At 38.0% G+C, this 19,051-nt stretch overlaps 1 protein-coding gene across 2 annotated transcripts in view; it reads right to left on the bottom strand.

Moving 5' to 3' along the window:
• Positions 1-19,051, bottom strand: part of METTL15 (methyltransferase like 15) — a 212,833-nt gene that overhangs the window by 40,697 nt on the left and 153,085 nt on the right. For both annotated transcript variants that reach the window (XM_052653250.1, XM_052653251.1), the window contains exon 4: positions 3,142-3,333. In XM_052653250.1, coding sequence (XP_052509210.1) covers positions 3,142-3,333 — 192 coding nt within the window. The remainder of the gene's footprint in view (positions 1-3,141; positions 3,334-19,051) is intronic.

The raw sequence follows: 19,051 nt of genomic DNA, 5'->3' as shown, positions 1-19,051 counted from the left end.
GTTCAGAGCTTTTGTGTAATAAAGTGTTATTAAAGTATAAAAGACACAGAGAAAGCTTCTGACAAACACATCAGAAGGGGGCAGAAACAGTGCCCCTTTCCCAGTTTATAGCAAGAAGTGATATACCTATTCAGTTCAGTTCAGTTCAGTCGCTCAGTCGTGTCCAACTCTTTGCTACCCCATGAACTACAGCACGCCAGGCCTCCCTGTCCATCACCAACTCCCGGAGTTCACTCAAACTCATGTCCACGGAGTCAGTGATGCCATCCAGCCATCTCATCCTCTGTTGTCCCCTTCTCCTCCTGCCCCCAATCCCTCTCAGCATCAGGGTCTTTTCCAATGAGTCAACTCTTCGGATGAGGTGGCCAAAGTACTGGAGTTTCAGCTTCAGCATCAGTCCTTCCAATGAACACCCAGGGCTGATCTCCTTTAGGATGGACTGGTTGGATCTCCTTGCAGTCCAAGGGACTCTCAAGAGTCTTCTCCAACACCACAGATATTAGCAAGCTGCTAACTGGAGAAAGGAAATGCCTCAAAACTGAGAGTGGCACCAGGCCCCTCACCCACAACATGCATTTTGAGATAGCACTGGTACAAGGTGAGTCATCCTTGCCCTTAAAACAATTGACATGAATCTTGAAGAAAGGCAGATTTCCAAGCAAATACATAGTTCATTACATAGCTTAAGAAAAATCTTTCCATAAGATAAACACATTGGTTACCTCAAGGTTTGAGAAAAGTTAAGTTCAGGTGGAACCAGGTAGTGGCAACACAGAGGTTTAAAAGAAACCTTTAAGTTTTGTATAGAGAAGGGGTAAAAGATGTCTGACACTTGTAGTTTGTTTCCTCCTGCTGCTTGAGAGAGAGAGAAAGAAAATGTGCGGTCTATGACATTCGCAGCCTATTTCCTCCACCTGGGGAGCCTAGCCATCCTGCCTGTAAGCCTCGCAAAACCTGCATCTTCTGCATTGCAGGTGCATCCTTTACTGTTGAGAACAGGCATTCAAATAGTAGAGAAGCTAAGATACAAAATCTTTCCCTCCAAATTCAAAGTTACGAGATCTTGTCATTCCTCCTGAGATCACCTGCTTACAAATTACTACACTTAGGAGAGAAAGAAAATGGTAATGTAAGTAGCAATCTATTCATTACCTTACAGTGAAGAATCCAACTGACAGCAGAGCTAGACCCACAAGTCCTTGTAGCTCAGAACTTCTTTCTTCTATATAAAAACTTATTATAATCTGAAAGCTATTGCTGAATTTGGGATAGTACAGAATAAACTATGCTATAACATTTCAGTGTTAAATAGCAGCAAGTTAGGAAAGCCTCTTGTATCCATCTTCAGCACAGGGAAATATCAGCTTTGCTTTCAGGATTTGACTGGCCAGATTTATTGGCTTGGACTCCCTCTTCCCATAATACCATTTAGCTTAGCATTAAACATATTTTCATCTCTAACTTTCCTTTTTCTATGAAGTCATGGGAACCAATTTCTCCTTTCTGAATGCCATGGAATTCCTTCAGATCTGTTAACATATCTGATTAGTCTATGCTATCTACCTGGAAGCCATCCTGCTTTTCAAGATATACTGGCTCAATACTATTCTTATCTATTACATATTGACTTAGAGTTTAATTCTCAGGGGCTTATTTTCATGTTCTTAGGGAAGAACCTCAGAAACTCTTGATTTACAGACTACAGTTGGATGATGATTTTACATTAACAATATGGGGATTTACTACTACTAACTCAAAGCTTTGTTCATTGTATTTTAGAAGGCATTCTTAGCAAGACACAGGAACAGCAGAAATTTGCTTGACATTTTATTACCTCTGCCCAACAACCTCAATCTCCAAACATGAGAAGATATTTGACCTTTACCATTAGTCACTGGTCTTTAAAGGATTTTTATTATTTTCTTTTATGATCACATTCTTCATTCCATGAACATCAATTTGTGCAAAAGAGGGTATAAGGTACAGAACAAAAAGGTTCCAACAAGTATGGGTCACACTCTTAGTTAGCAGGTCATAGCAAAACATGGGCAACAGTCTATGTAGTCTATGTGTCAATAATTTCCAGGAGATGAAGAAGTCTGTGGGGGGAAAAGTCAAAGTCAACTCAATATTACACTGTTGACTTAAATTGGACATTAAACTTCTCATATATAGGTCCTTCTGGCAGACTGGAAAAAATGTTGAAAAAATCTATGTTTCAGTACAGATGTTTGTGCAGGTCTAGGACTGCAGATTAGTAACTCAAGAGTTTATAAATTTAGATATGAGAAAGTCTAATGTTCTTTTTAGAAAGTAAGCTTCCCAAATATATGGACCATGATACATAATTTGGTGGTGGGGTTGCATAAAATGAGAAAAAAAAAATGTTTAAGCCTTGTTTTGCAGATGCAGGCTATTCAGTTCCTGGGCCAGAGTTGGGCATAGAGACAAGTGCTAATCTAAGCTTTTATAATTATTTAGATTTAAAAGAAGTTACCCCATGCTTTCCTAGAATGTGACCCTCTTTGTGGTTATTTAGTATATATTACCTATTTAAATGATGGAAAACAAATGTAATTCCAAGGTGGTGAGGAATGAAGAAGAAATGGAAAGCTGTCTTACACATAGCACTATGTCTGATTCAGTACTTTAGATTCTCCAGAGAAGGTTGAAATCTTTGTGACTGTACAAGAAACAGGACAAAACACACAACTGCTGACCTCTGGAATCTTGCCTTTTATGCAGTTTTCAAAATATGAATTAAGTATAGTCCCTTTTACTTTTCACAAAAGGCATAGTTGGGTCTGCACCAAAATGCAACCATTGTTTCTAAATCAGATTTATCAATATTAGAAGCCTAAAAGATCATATTGTATCTGTAAAAAAGAAAATCAATACAAAAGTTATCCTTTTCACTATTTTGTCTAAAGACAGCAATGATTTTTCTTTTAGAATCCCAAATCTAGTGAAAGACTAAAGACTATAATGAGTAGCAAACAAAACTGATTTATTATGTATGGATGGTGTTAGGTGTGGGCGTGTAATGGGAATTCTACAGTCTTAAAAGGAAATTAAATTCAGAATGTTTTTTGAGAAATTGATTTTTTGCTGTGAGGAGAAAAATGCTTTATCAATACTCACCTGTCACCATCCATTCTCATGTCCAAGGGGCCATCCTTCCGAAGGGAAAAACCTCTTTCAGGGGTATCAAGTTGCATGGAGGAACACCCAAGATCCAAAAGAACTCCATCCAAAGTCCCTGGCTGTACTCCAGCTTTCATTAGTAAGGCTTCTGCCTGGCTGAACTGGCCTAGGATGGCTCGGATCTGTTTACTGGGAATAAGACCAGGAGATGGAAAAAATACTTCTGTTATATTAAAGTCTTTCTTAAGGCCCAGGATCAATGAAAGGGTGCACACTCTATTATTAGCTTATTAAATCAATATATATTTACTAACTGCCAGTCACATGCTTTGCACTATATAAAGACATTTGGATAAGGAAATTGTATCTTTGGTTTCAACATCAGAGGTGGGTTAACATAATTTTATTCCTGCTAATGAACACAATTTATTTACACCTGTGTGAAGGTATAGAAGTTAATGAATTAGAAAAATTCCCTTGTCAGACCAGTCCTTTTATTTTTTTCTTAAAAAAAAAAAAAAAGGTTCTTAAATCTATGGGCTGGGAAACATATGCCATTCCATCAAAGGAACAAACCCTTGTGCAGTGTTTGTGGAAGTGGAAACTGGTACAGGGACTATGGAAAACAGTACGGAGTTTCCTCGAAAGATTAAAAATAGAACTACCATATTATCTAGCAATTCCATTTCTGGGAATATATCCAAAAGAAATAAAAACACTATGTTGGACTGATATCAGCACACCTTCATATTCATCACAGTATTATTTACAATAGTCAAGACATTAAAACAACCTAAGTGTCCATCAAAGGGAGAATGGATAGAAAACTTGAGATGCCTATGTATGTATTTATAAATCTACACATATATATATGTATACATATATTATTCTTCAGCCATAAAAAAGAAAATCTTGCCATTTGTGACAACAAGATGGATCGCAGCATTATGCAAAGTCAGAGAAAGACAAACACTCTATGATCTCGTTTATATGTGAAATCTTGAGAGAGAGAGGGAGGGGGGAGGGTAAAGGGGAACTATGCTCGTAAAAAACAAAGAGAGCAGACTTGTGGTTTCTAGAGGTGTTGGGTGAGGAAATGGGAAGGTGGTCAAAAGGTACAAACTTATGGATAAATAAGTACTAGGGATGTAATGGACAACATGATGATGATAGTTAATACTTATTTATGTGTAGTATTTATGAAATACTGTGTATGTGCAGTATTTATGAAAGTTGTATTTATGTGTATATCTCTTGTATTTATATGAGATGATGGGTGTTAGCTAAACAATGTGGAAATCATTTCATAATACATGTAAATCAAATCATTGTGCTGGACACTCTAAACTTGTAAAGTGTTAAATGTCACTATATAAACTGTGTTATGTGTCGCTATATAATTACTATCTCAATAAAGCTGGAAAAAATAAATTTATCCTAGTAAATAAATTTAAATATAGTATGTAATAAAACAGAAAAAAGGTCAAACATCTTAAAGACAACCATTTTAACTTTCTCCATATTCTTCACATAATTCAGGAGAGAGGAGCTATGTAGCTGCACACTTGAAGACTGAAACTATGGCTAAAATAAATGCCTTCTTGCAGAAATTATGCTTTAGCTCTCAGCAGGGATTTTGAAGTGAATGGAACATTCAGAATCAACAGACAGGCAAGGAGCTGGGATCACCTTACAACTATATTAATTCTCCTTCCTACACAAAGTGAGATGCTGCCTTCAGGGTTCTTCAGAAGCCCAAGGGCAACTGGCACGCATTTTGGAAGGGGAAAGAGAAGGGAAAAAAAAAAAAGGTCAACACTCCCAAGACCTCATTCTTCCATCTACAGGTGTGTGGAGTAAGTGTGGAATTCAACAGTGTTGGGAATTCATATTTATTAGATTTACTTATATGTGATGTTGTTTAAGGAGAATTTCACAGCTCATTGGCAATATTTTTCTCAAATTTCAATGGAGAAAATGATTTTCAAATTCACTCACCAAATATTCACTGAATAACTGCTATGTGTCAAACATTATGCTATTCTGAGGTGTACAAAGACTAATAAAGCATGGCTTTCTGAGCTTTGAGTTGACAGGAAAAGATGTATAAATAATTTGCAAAACAACCCAATGGGTGCTAAGAGAAGAGAGACAAACAAACTGCTATGTCTCTATTTGGAAAATATAAAAGTCATGCTAATACTAGCATCGAAAACAGAAATAGGAGAATCTTGGGATCGGACGGCAACTCACAAATCACTTATTCCAATTATTTAACTGATGTTTCCATCTTTTCCCTTTCCACCATCACTGCTGGGGGGCAGAATAGGGAGGAGACTCTTTTAACCATTTTTCATTCATCCCATTGGTGAGGAAGGGATTTCCATTCTAAGATTATGAAAATGGTCAAGCAAACACTCGACACTCAACAGTGGACAGATGGGACTGACAGCTTATTAATCACATCCACTCACAGCTCAGGGGAGGAGGACACCAAATGCCACGCATGGCTATACAGGTGCTGCATTCTGGAACAGAGTGGACTGGCAGCAGCTTTGGGAAGCAGATGTTATAGTATCAAGAGAGTGGAGTGCCACATGCCCACAAATGAATGTGTTGGCTTGTGTGAATAATCCCATAGGCTGGAAGGGAACCGAAACCTGCTAATCAGGGATAAGCAGGTATTATGCCTGATCCCTTCGATAAGGAGTGTTGTTTGGTTAGGAGCCTTCTCAGTGGAAGCACAGTGGGGTAGAGAACTTGGGGTTAGGCTATTCACAGTTCTTCCAGTTTGCCCCAGATGTCAAGAATATATCTGGGTGTATTCTTGGTTTAAACTTTATGGCTTACATCACGGTCACTTAGCCTGTGTTTGAACATTCCCAGTAATAAAAACTCACTACTGTTTGTTGTTTTGTTTTGGTCAGTTGTTTTTTAGTTAAGTTGACAGCTGCTGCCTCACTATTTCTATAACTTTTGTCCCAGGTATCAGCCCATGGAAAACAATTAAAAACCATGGCAGCCTCTTACACATCTATTGTTAGCTATTGCAGTGATATTTGTTGGCTGCCTCTGAGTTGCCAGTCTCTCTGTTACAGAAAATGAAAGTGTGAGTCTCTCAGTCATGTTCGACTCTTTGCAACCCCATGGACTGTGGCCCTCCAAACTCCTGTCCATGGAATTCTCCAGACAAGAATCCTGGAGTGGTCTGCCATTCTTTTCTTCAAGGAATCTTTCCAACCCAGGGATCGAACCTGGGTCTCCTGCACTGCAGGCAGATAGATGCTTACCATCTGAGCCACTAGGGAAGACTCTGTTCCAACAGGACCTCAAAATTTTTTTTGAGGTCCCATGTATTTTGGGAGAGACTGATCATATTGATGCTGGTTTATATGTCAACTTGGCTTGGCAAAAGTACCTGATGATTTAATAAAACACTATGCAGGTTTCTTTAGATGTGGCTACCGTTAAAATATGTTCCATCTAAGTAAAGGATGGGCTTCCTTGGTGGCTCAGTGGTAAAGAATCTGCCTCCAATGCAGGAGAAGCAGATGTGGGTTCAATCCCTGGGTCTGAAAGATCCCCTGGAGGAGGGCATGGCAACCCACTCCAATATTCTTACCTGGGAAATCCCATGGACAGAATAAAGGATATTACTTTCTGTAAAGTAGGTATGCATCATCCAATCAGATGAAAATCCTTGAGAGCAAAAAATGAGGTTTCCAGAGGAAAAAGAAATTTAGTCACAAGACTATAGTATTACCTCTCATCAGAGTTTCTAGTCTGTTGGCCTACCCTACCATTTCCCCATAATGCCAGTCAATTCCTTGAGACGTTTGTGTGTGTGTGTATCTCCAACTGGTTTCTTTCTCCTGATAAGCTAATAGGCACACTTGACCCTATGGCCCTATAATTTATTCTAAGATTGGCAAGTGTCACAACTCTGGCCAGTAAGGTACAAGAGATATTTCCCAGGGATTTGAGGGAAGAAAATTCTTTTCTTCCAATGAGCTATAGGAAGAAAAATGTTTTTTTCAGACTCTCACTTAATATGAAAAAGCACATAGCCCTGATCATTGACAGCAGATATCTTGACTCAAGATATAGAGAGGGTTGAAGCCAATTTGGCAAAACTCTACAAAGCAGAGAGAAAGATTAAACAGGCCATTAGACTGACCTCACCTAAAATCCAACTTGTCTCTGAACTTTTGAGTTAGCTCATAAATTACTTTTGTTATTTAAAACCAGTTTGATTTTTCTTTTACTTGCAATGGAAAACATCATAACCATCATAGCTATCACGCTCCTCAGGTGCTCATTTCTCTACATTATACACCTCGTGTCTTCTGCTATTTTCCATACAAAAAGTCTTTTACCATGCTAGCTGCTGCTGCTGCTGCTAAGTTGCTTCAGTCGTGTCCGACTCTGTGCGACACCATAGACGGCAGCCCACAGGCTCCCCTGTCCCTGGGATTCTTCAGGCAAGAACACTGGAGTGGGTTGCCATTTCCTTCTTCTATGTGTGAAAGTGAAAAGGGAAAGTGAAGTCGCTCAGTCATGTCCGACTCTTAGCGACCCCATGGACTGCAGCCTACCAGGCTCCTCGGTCCACGGGATTTTCCAGGCAAGAGCACTGGAGTGGGGTGCCATCACCTTCTCTGACCATGCTAGCTACTCATTTCTAAACGTGTCCCAGTTGACCATGTCCCTCAATCTGAACTCCATAATGATCAGCATGAAATAAATTCTTGCCACTTTTGTTCTAGTTATGATATTAACACAGCTCAAGATCAAAATGATTTTAGAATTGGTTTCACACTGTTGACTTATACTATCTAAAACTGTTGTACGTGACTACTAAGTCTGTTTCCTCCATATTGTACTGTGTGATTTTGTTTTGTTAATTATTATAGATCTAGTATAATTTCTAACCTACATATTTTCGACAACCTTTAGGATCAAGTTATTATCCTGAACTACAGGCATCTTCTTCACACTGCAGCAAAAGCCTCAAACCAATCACTACTGCCAAGTCTTAATTCCTTAGTCATTAGAGCCCCATTGTTTGGTTGCTCAGTCATGTCTGACTCTGCAACCCCATGACTGCAGCACGTCAGGCTTCCCTGTCCTTCACCATCTCCCAGAGCTTGCTCAAACTTAGGTCCATTGAGTCAGTGATGCCATCCAACCATCTCATCCTCTGTCATCCCCTTTTTTTCCTGCCTTCAAACTTTCTCAGCATCGGGGTCTTTTCAAATGAGTCAGTTCTTTGTATCAGGTGGCCAAACTATTGGAACTTCAGCTTCAGGATCAGTCCTTCCAGTGAATATCCAGGACTGATTTCTTTAGGATTGACTGGTTTGATCTCCTTGCAGTCCAAGGGACTCTCAAGAGTCTTCTCCAACACCACAGCTCAAAAGCATCAATTTTTCAGCCTTCTTTATGGTCCAACTCTCACATCCAAACATGACTACTGGAAAAACCATACAGACCTTTGTTGGCAAAGTAGACTAAAGTATAGCCCTAGCCTACTTAAAGCTAATATATATATGTTTTTAAAAATAACATCTTATAGGAGATGTTTGCATTCTTGGATGCCCTCAAACATAAGTGTTTAGCACTAACATTCTGATAATTTTAGGCTTGACAAAAAGTAAGAAAAATATAATTCTCACCATAATCATATACAAGTATAAAAATATCATGTGGGGAGATAATGTACCATGAGGCAACACCACAAAGGAAGTCATGTGTTTAAGGCAGAGTTTTCTGATGCTCAACCAATTATGTTTCTAGAGTTGGATTATTCTCAGAGTGAAGAAATCATCTAAAAGTTTACCAACCAACTGTCAAAAACTTAATCTTAACTTCAGACCCTGGGGCATTATTTCACATATGCAACAATAATGAGGTTAATTTTCCTGGATAAACAATTCCATGCTCACTTTTTTCTTTCTTTTCTCCCTCCCCCACTTCCTCAGGTCCTCTCTCTTCTTTCCCTTCCTCCCTCTTCTTCTATTCAAATTTTGGGTTCTTAGTATTTCTGCATATGTATTTTACAAGTGTTATATTACAAGTAACAAAAAAATGTGAACCGGCCAGAGAGGATCACAATATTCACAAAAGCAGAGCAAAACCAGTACATTTAGCCATAACTACAAATACAGAATTTGTTTAAATCATTGTCATCATTTGTCATTACTTTAGGATCCCTAGGATGTAAATACAGCGTTGCTTGTAACTAAAAGCACATGTTACATGAGAATGATTCTACAGTCCAACCCCAAGAAAATAAAGGCACTTAGCAATAGTGTGTCAATAATTGGTTGCTGGAAGCCATTTTTGAGGCTTTGACTATGATAAATATTGGCAATCTTGACTCTGGCAAGTCATCTGTACTTAGATTACAACTCTGGGTCTGTCTTATTATAAAGGACTCCAGCACATACTGAGGCTGGTGATTTAAGAGTAGCTACTACACATTCTGTATTTGATTTAGAATTGAACATGGAACTTCATCATTCCTCTAATTGCATAGTCTAATGATAGGAGTTAAGGATAGATCTGTTGTGTTGTTGCTTAGTAGCTAAGTTGTGCCCAGCTCTTTTGTGACCCCATAGACTATAGCCTGCCAGGCTTCTCTGTCCATGGGATTTCCCAGGCAAGAATAATGGAGTGGGTTGTCATTTCCATCTCCAGGGGATCTTCCCGACCCAGGGATCAAACTTGCATCTCCTGTTGTCAGGCAGATTCTTTACCACTGAGCCACCTGGGAAGCCAAGGATAGATTACCCCACACATTATAAAAGTGGACCTATATTTTTCCTAGAAGAACAAATCATTTACCAATGAAGGAACTGAGATCTTAGACATGGATATGGAAAGAGATTCAGGATTGAAAGAATACTTAGCAATGTAATTTATTAGAACTGGCTCAGTCACTAAAACTGAGGCATCAAGTCAGGATCAGCAACAAAGGCAACTTAATGTTAAGTCACCTATGCTGCATACTTAGGCCATCATCAGTCCATTATCAGAAGCCCTGTGGTGAAATCTGAGAGTACAGTGAGCTAGCAGAGGAATGAATATGCAGAGAACTCTGTTCATATGGAGCAGACTCACAAGCAGAACAATGTAAAGAACGGAAGAAAACACACATTTCTTAAGAAGATACTTAAAGTTCATTTCAGGGTTCACTTCATCATATACTTTAATCATTCATTTTGTGTGTGCATTTCCCGGGCATACCCAGGTGATAACTTCCATAATAAGATAAGAAGAGTAAAATACAACTTGTTTTTTCGGGTGGTGGTGGTGATGGTTTGATTACGGTAGATCCAAGCCCTTCTAACATTAGTATCAGTATTAACCCATGAAATCCCAGTGTGCTACTTGTTTTCCAGTCGTTAAATTTTATTGGTCTGTAGGCAAAGAGCAGGGCCCTTGGCTGCTTTAATCACTTCATTAGGCAACCCTCAAGCAAGGAAGTTGGAGGGAGCTAAACCAGTGGATAAAAGTATAGTTCCTATTTGGGCAATGGTAAGAGCAAACATTTGTGGAATGCTTTCCATGTACTAGACCCTGGGCTAACTGCTTTATACTTATTAAATCATTTCATCCTTATGATAACCCTATGAGCTAGGTGCATTATAACACACACTTCACAGATGAAGAAACAGGAGGAGAGAATGAAGCCAGTGACCCAAGGCATATAGCTAGTAAATGGTGGAATGAGAGTGTAAGCTCAGTCCAGTCTGGCTCATGTTCTTCACCACCACACTGTAACCTCTCAAACTTCTATTTAGTGCTATTTCAGATCTCAAATTCTTCACCATTTTAACCTTGTCATGGCCCATAAATCTGCCTAGTTTGTCTGATTTTTTTTTATTAAAATGCTTTAGTTATTTTTAATGTTTGCCATCTCTTCATAGCTATAGGTCAACAGATTCAGTACTCAACAAATACTTGCTGAATAAGGATTATCTACAAGGTACTGGATATAGGAACATACAAATGAACAAGAACACACAATATAGAAAGGCATATATACAAGTGTATATAAATCACTGTGGAGATGGTTTATTACTTAAAACAACAGTGAGAGAGTACAGAGGGGAAACTGCATCATAAAACTTAACATTTAAATCTTAGTTCTGATACTTATTGTGTAATGGGCTTATGAAACTTATTAACCCTGTGGTATTGGACAAGTTATTTAATATCCCTCAGTTTTAGTTCCATGCATCTTGTGGTGTTTTAAGGTTCTCCCTGTTGAAGCAGCCTGGTATGGTAGAAGTATCTCAGTAAGTTCTGGAGTCAGACTGAATCAGATCATTAACTTTTTAATCATTTATTCCTTTACAACTCAGATTCTTCATTTGTACCATTTAGACAGCAGAGCAATTCCAAACTCACAAAGCTTTTGTGAAGTGTATGTTAATCAGTGTATATGAGAACACCCAATAAGGGGCCTATGCAAAGGGAGGCCCTCAAGAAATGCTACCTCTCCTTCTGCCCCAGGCTGTTTTTCTTCCCTTAGAGATTCTCTTCATGATTCGGTCACTGTGCTACCAATTGAAAGCTGGCAGCAATCACAAGGATTTGCTCCAAGGACACCAAATCCAGGGCCATACTGACTATAAAGAATTCTTCTCCAGTCTCTTTTATGAGCTGCTGCTGCTGCTACTAAGTCGCTTCAGTCACGTCTGACTCTCTGCGACCCCATAGACGGCAGCCCACCAGGCTCCCCGGTCCCTGGGATTCTCCAGGCAAGGACACTGGAGTGGGTTGCCATTTCCTTCTCCAATGCATGAAAGTGAAAAGTGAAAGTGAAGTTGCTCAGTCATGTCCGACTCTTCGCGACCCCTTGAACTGCAGCCCACCAGGCTCCTCCATCCATGGGATTTTCCAGACAAGAGTACTGGAGTGGGGTGCCATTGCCTTCTCCGTTATGTGCTGCTACTGGGCTGTATTTCTTCTTCCATTTCACCATGCTCCTGTTATAGTTTGAGAACCGTTCCCTTTTTGATATGTTAATGCTTACCATACCACATAAGAGTCCAAGATATTTTGATTTTGATATTAATTGCAATCACTTTTTAAGTACTATTAAAAGATACTCTTCCTCAAAGAATATTTCTATACTCTGTAGAGATGGAATGAAAAGACATTATTTTTGTTCCATGTAATCTGCTCAAAATTTTTGACAGCATTATCTTTACTGACTATTGTCTTTCCCTTCAGGAAATACTTGATAAAAATTGATTTGGTCATTCACAACTCATATACTGACTTAAAGAAAGCACATTCTAGAAACGATGAAATATAATTATATTTCTATCTTTATGCAACCCTTTCAAAATGTATTCAATGGAATAATATTCATCTGTTCTGGAATAACAGTATAGGAGACTGGATTACTTTTCCACTTGCTAACATAAAACAGATAGTTGGAAGGCTACTGTGAATTCCAGACACAGCTCAGTTCAGTCACTCAGTCATGTCCGACTCTTTGCGACCCCATGAATTGCAGCTCGCCGGGCCTCCCTGTCCATCATCAATTCCTGGAGTTCGCTCAAACTCATGTCCATCGAGTCGGTGATGCCATCCAGCCATCTCATCCTCGGTCGTCCCCTTCTCCTCCTGCTCCCAATCCCTCCCACCATCAGAGTCTTTTCTAATGAGTCAGCTCTTCGCATGAGGTGGCCAAAGTACTGGAGCTTCAGCTTTAGCATCAGTCCTTCCAATGAACACCCAAGACTGATATTCTTTAGAATGGACTGGTTGGATCTCCTTGCAGTCCAAGGGACTCTCAAGAGTCTTCAACACCACAGTTCAAAAGCATCAATTCTTTGGCACTCAGCTTTCTTCACAGTCCAACTCTCACATCTGTACATCACCACTGGAAAGAAATTAAGACTATCCAATACTCAGCTACAAGAACAAATAACAAATGAATACTTACTGGGAAGCTAATAAAGGTCAGGCACTGATTTAGATACTTGTAATACAAATAAATAAAATATAATGTTCCAATGACTACAGAGCATATGTTCCAGGGGATAATCAAGTTCAATATATTCAATGACTTTTATATCTGTCTACAGCAGTTCAGCTTGATCAGACCAATCATTCCAAAGAAAAATCCCTAGAAAAGCTGAATAAACTAATTAAAAGTAGTTGTTTGAAGGGATCAGAGAGCTATGCACATAGCTGAGATTTGAGGAGAGAAAAGGGAAGTGTAAACAAGTGAACCGAACACTGGAGTGGTTTCCCCCCATCAAAGCCTTTGTTTGTTTGCAAGTGGAAGCTGAGAGACTAAGAAACTGAGAACTCTGAGCATCCTCATAGGATGAGGGACAAGGACTGAATTTAGAATCCATTTAATGGATGTGACCAGATCATAGTCCCGGAGTTTCAGTTGGGACACAAAAGGGCTAAAACTAGTGGAAGAGTAGACCAAAAATATATCACACAAAGACAGAAATCCAATTTCCAATCAGTTCAATTCATGTTGCACTAGGGTGTTATGTTCTTAGATGAACTGCCTGATAGAAGCAATAGTAGGCATCTGGAGGAAACTATCTTTCAGGCTTTCAAAATAACTCGAAGACTTCTTAAAAGCAGCCTGGAGTGTGTTGCCATTTCCTCCTCCAGGGGATCTTCTAGACCCAGGGATTGAACCTGCATCTCTTCCATCTCCTGCATTCACAGGCGTTTTTTTTTTTTTTTTTTTTTTTTCTTTTTTTTTAACCACTAGTGCCACCGGGAAGCCCTCTTAAAAACAACATGTGGAATCAAATAAAAAATAACTAGATAAGCCCACCCTAAGCAATAGATAGCAGAAATAGATAAACAGGATACAGAATAGAATTACTGGAATGGGCTTTAAAATATTGACTAACATGTTCATGAGACACAGAGGACAAATTAGGTAATATCAGCCTTAAAATGACTCTACAGAAAATAGCAAGATGAAAATTATATCAAAATGGAAAACAGGAAAATATAATAATTGAAATTAAAAATTCAATAGATAAGTTTAAGAGCAGCTTAGAAATAGCTCAAGAAAGGATTAGTGACATGGAGGATAGTTTAGTAGAAAGTAGTAAGACTTCAAGCACAGTAAATAATTTGAAAATACAGAACAAAGCATAAGAGACATGTAACATGGTAAGGAGATCTAACATATGTATAACTGGAATTCCAAAGGAGAGGAGACAGAAAATCAAATAAAAGCAGTATTTAAAGATATAGTAGCCAAGAGCTTTAAAAAATGAGTCAACATTTGAAGGCTATATATTCAAAAATAACAATAAACTTCAAAGAGGATACAAATATAAAACATTCTGGGATCATAACAGTAAAATTTGTGAAGACAAAAGGAAAGTAAATATTAAGAGCATCAGACAGGAAAAAAAAAATACATTAGATTCATAGGAGTAACAGTCAGAACCAAAATAAACCCAGAAGACAAAAATAACTGACAAATTGCCTGAAAAACTGAAAATACAAAGATATTTTGAGATATTCATCAATAGGAAGTTAAGTTGTTCAGTCACGTCTGACTGTTTGCGACACCGTGGACTGTAGCCCACCAGGCTCCTCCTCCATGGGATTCTCCAGGCAAGAATACTGGGGTGGGTTGCCATTTCCTCCTCTAGGTGATCTTCCCAACCCAGGGATCGAACCTAGGTCTCCCACATTGCAGGCAAACACTTTAACCTCTGAGCCACCAGGAAAGCCTCACCGATAAGAGACCCATACAAAAAGACCACTACAAAATGGCTTTCTTCAAGTAGGAGGAATATGTTCTCAAAGAAGGCAAATCATGATGGAAGAAAGAGCAGTAAAATGTGTAAATATATGGGTAAATCCAGATGAATAATGATTACATAAAAATAATTTCTTATAGGTTCAATATGCATATGTAAAGTTAAAATAGACAACAGTGGCACAAAAGACACTATGTAGTTATATGTTATAAATCCTTGAAATTCCAATGTCCAGAAAGAGGCTAAAGTACTAATTTATATTAGACATTCATAAAGCAATTATGCATGTTGTGGTCTCTAGGGTAATCTTAAAAATATTGTAAAATAATGTATAACAAATGAGCAGATAGAGAGACCAGACAGAAAACAAGATAACAAAAAATAACAAAAAAGGTGGCAATAAAGAAGAGAAAAAGGAAAAAAGAACAAGATGACACATTAAAAACTAGCAGGAAGGTGATAGATCCAAACCCCAATACACCAGTAATTATAATAAATATTCTTGGACTAAATACTCTAATGATAAAAAGATTTCCAAAATCAAATGATAGGCTGCTTATAAAAGACAACTGTTAGGACACACTGCTAAGCTAAGTCACTTCAGTTGTGTCCGACTCTGTGTGATCCCATAGACGGCAGACCACTAGGCTCCCCCGTCCCTGAGAAGTCAAAAATAAGAAGATGGAAAAAGTGCTGTGCAAACATTACACAAAGGAAAGATAATACAGTATCAGATACAGTAGACAGAAATATTACTCGAAGTAAAAAGAGATATTTTATCATGATAAAATGGTGAAATCTGCCAACTGGCATGTGAATTACAAATCTTTATATCTCTAATAAATTTTAAAATATAAAGCAAAATTGATAGAACTAAAAGCAGATGGATAAACATATAACCATAATAGTGGATTTTAAAATATTACTCTTAGTAAACACTGACTAAGCAAAAGAACATACAAAAAATGTGAAATATTTAATCATCAAGTTTGATGTAATTGACATTAAAAAACTCCACACTTCACACAATGTATATATTTTAGAAGACATTTAATATGTAAAAAAATAGACTATCTGCTGGGCCTATTACACTAGTTTCATCAAATTTCAAAGGGCTGCTATCATATAGGGTGTATTTTCTAAGTAGAGTGAAATTTAAGTGGAAATCAGTAAGAGAAATATCTAGAAAGTCCTCAAATATTTGGAAATTAAGTAATAGGTTTCTAAATAATCCAGAAAATAAAGGAAATTAATAAATATTGTAAACTAACCAATACTTAAAACACACAACAAAACTTACAACTTAATGAAAATGCAACACATTAAACTTGTGGAATGCTTCTAAAACCCTTACTGAGAAAAATTCACATAATTAAATGTATATAAAATCATACACACCAAGGAAACCAGAACTGAAAGAGACACATGTACCCCAATGTTCATCACAGCACTGTTTATAATGGCCAGGACATGGAAGCAACCTAGATGTCCATCAGCAGATGAATGAATAAGAAAGCTGTGGTACATATACACAATGGAGTATTACTCAGACATTAAAAAGAATACATTTGAATCAGTTCTAATGAGGTGGATGAAACTGGAGCTGATTATAGAGTGAAGAAAGCCAGAAACAAAAACACCAATACAGTATACTAATGCATATATATGGAATTTAGAAAGATGGTAACAATAACCCTGTATGCGAGACAACAAAAGAGACACAGATGTATAGAACAGTCTTTTGGACTCTGTGGGAGAGGGAGAGGGTGGGATGATTTGGGAGAATGGCATTGAAACATGTATAACATCATATATGAAACGAATCGCCAGTCCAGGTTCGATTCAGGACACAGGATGCTTGGGGCTGGTGCACTGGGATGACCCAGAGGGATGGTATGGGGAGGGAGGAGGGAGGGGCGTTCAGGATGGGGAACACGTGTATACCTGTGGCAGATTCATGTTGATGTATGGCAAAACCAATACAGTATTGTAAAGTAATTAGCCTCCAATTAAAATAAATAAATTTAAAATTAAGAGGGAGAGGGAGAGGGTGGGATGATTTGGGAGAATGGCATTCTGTCATGTATACTATCATGTAAGAATTGAATCGCCAGTCTATGTCTGACGCAGGATACAGCATGCTTGGGGCTGGTGCATGGGGATGACCCACAGAGATGTTATGGGGAGGGAGGTGGGAGGGGGGTTCATGTTTGGGAACACATGTAAGAATTAAAGATTTTAAAATTAAAAAAATAAAAAATAAAGAAAGAAAGAAAGAAAAAAATAAAAATAATAAAATAAAATAATAAAATAAAATGAGAATCAGTGATCTATACATTCATTTTTTAGAAATTTAAAGACAACATCAACAATCTATGGAAGGGATATAAAATGATTTGCACATGAAGTAACTGACAAGAGGTTAATACCCAAAATGTACAAAGAGCTCATAAAACTCAACATCAGACCAACAAAGAACCCAAACAAAAAACAGGCAGAAGACCTAAACAGACATTTCTCCAAAGACATAAAGATAGTTCACAGGCACATAAAATTAAAGATGTTCAACATCACTAATTATTAGAGAAATGCAAATCAAAACTGTAGGGAGGTATCACTTCACACTGGTCAGAATGCTATTATCAAAAAGTCTACAAATAATAAATGCTGGAGAGGATGTGGAGAAAAGGAATCACTCCTTCCATGCTGGTGGGAAAATAAATTAGTGCAGCCACTATGGAAAACACCATGTAGCTTCTTTAAAAAACAAAAAATAGAAGTACCATATGATCCAGCAATTTCACTCTTGGGTATATATCCAGAAGAAAAGAAAACTAATTTGAGATACATGCACTCTGAGACACAGAAGCAATCCAAGGACCCATCAACAGACAATTGACTTAAGAAGATGTGGTATATACATATATATGTGTGTGTGTGTGTGTGTGTGTGTGTGTGTGTGTGTGTGTGTGTGTGTGTGTACAAGTGAAGCTGTTAGTCGCAGAGTTGTGTTTGACTCCTTGTGACCCCACAGACTGTATGTAGTCTACCAGGCTCCTCTGTCCATGAAATTTGCTAGGCAGGAATGCTGCAGTAGGTAGCCATTCCAGCTACTCGTAAATATATATGTGTGTGTGTGTATATAATATATACACACACATACATGCATGCAATAGAATGTCGGAGAAGGCAATGGCACCCCACTCCAGTGCTCTTGCCTGGAAAATCCCATGGACGGAGGAGCCGGGTAGGCTGCAGTCCATGGGGTCTCGAAGAGTCGGACGCGACTGAGCGACTTCACTTTCACTTTTCACTTTCATGCATTGGAGAAGGAAATGGCAACCCACTCCAGTGTTCTCGCCTGGAGAATCCCAGGGACGGAGGAACCTGGTGGGCTGCCGTCTATGGGGTCACACAAAGTCGGACATGACTGAAGTGATTTAGCAGCAGCAGCACCAATAGAATGTTAGCCATAAAAAGAATGAAATATTGCCATTTGAAGCAATATGGATGAACCTAGAGGATATTATAAATAAGTCAAATGGAGAAAGACAAATATTCTATAATATCACTTATATATGAGAAAATAATACAAATAAATATATGTACAAAACAAACACAGATTTTCAGACATGGGAAACAAAACTTGTGGTTACCAAAGAGGAGAAGAGGAGGGGAGCAACAAATAAGGAGTATGGGATTAACAGAAATTACTATACATAAGGATTTACTGTATAGCACAGCAAAAGTATGCCCAGTATCTTGTAATAGCCTCTAATGGAATATAACCTGCAAAAAACAAAACCCCCCAAAATCACATCACTATGCTCTACACCTGAAACTAACAAAATATTGTAAATCAACTATATTTCAATAATAATAATAAAGACAACAGCAAATTAAACTCCTAAAAAAGGGCAGAAAATTATATATATAAGAGCCAAAAAATATAAAAATAGAACAATAGAAAGAATTAAAGAAACATCAAAAATTTGTTCTTTGAAAATACTAAGAAAATTGTTTCATCTCCTCTAAGGATAATCAAGAAGAGAGAATGAACGAAGTACTAACATGATGGATAAAAAAAGAACAAGACACCATGGATCCTACAGGCATTAAAAATACTATACGAC

Source organism: Budorcas taxicolor, chromosome 15 (genome assembly GCF_023091745.1).
Source record: "Budorcas taxicolor isolate Tak-1 chromosome 15, Takin1.1, whole genome shotgun sequence".
NCBI classification, from domain to species: Eukaryota; Metazoa; Chordata; class Mammalia; order Artiodactyla; family Bovidae; genus Budorcas; species Budorcas taxicolor.
Note: the sequence above shows the minus strand (reverse complement) of the source record. Positions and strands in the feature narration are given on the sequence as shown.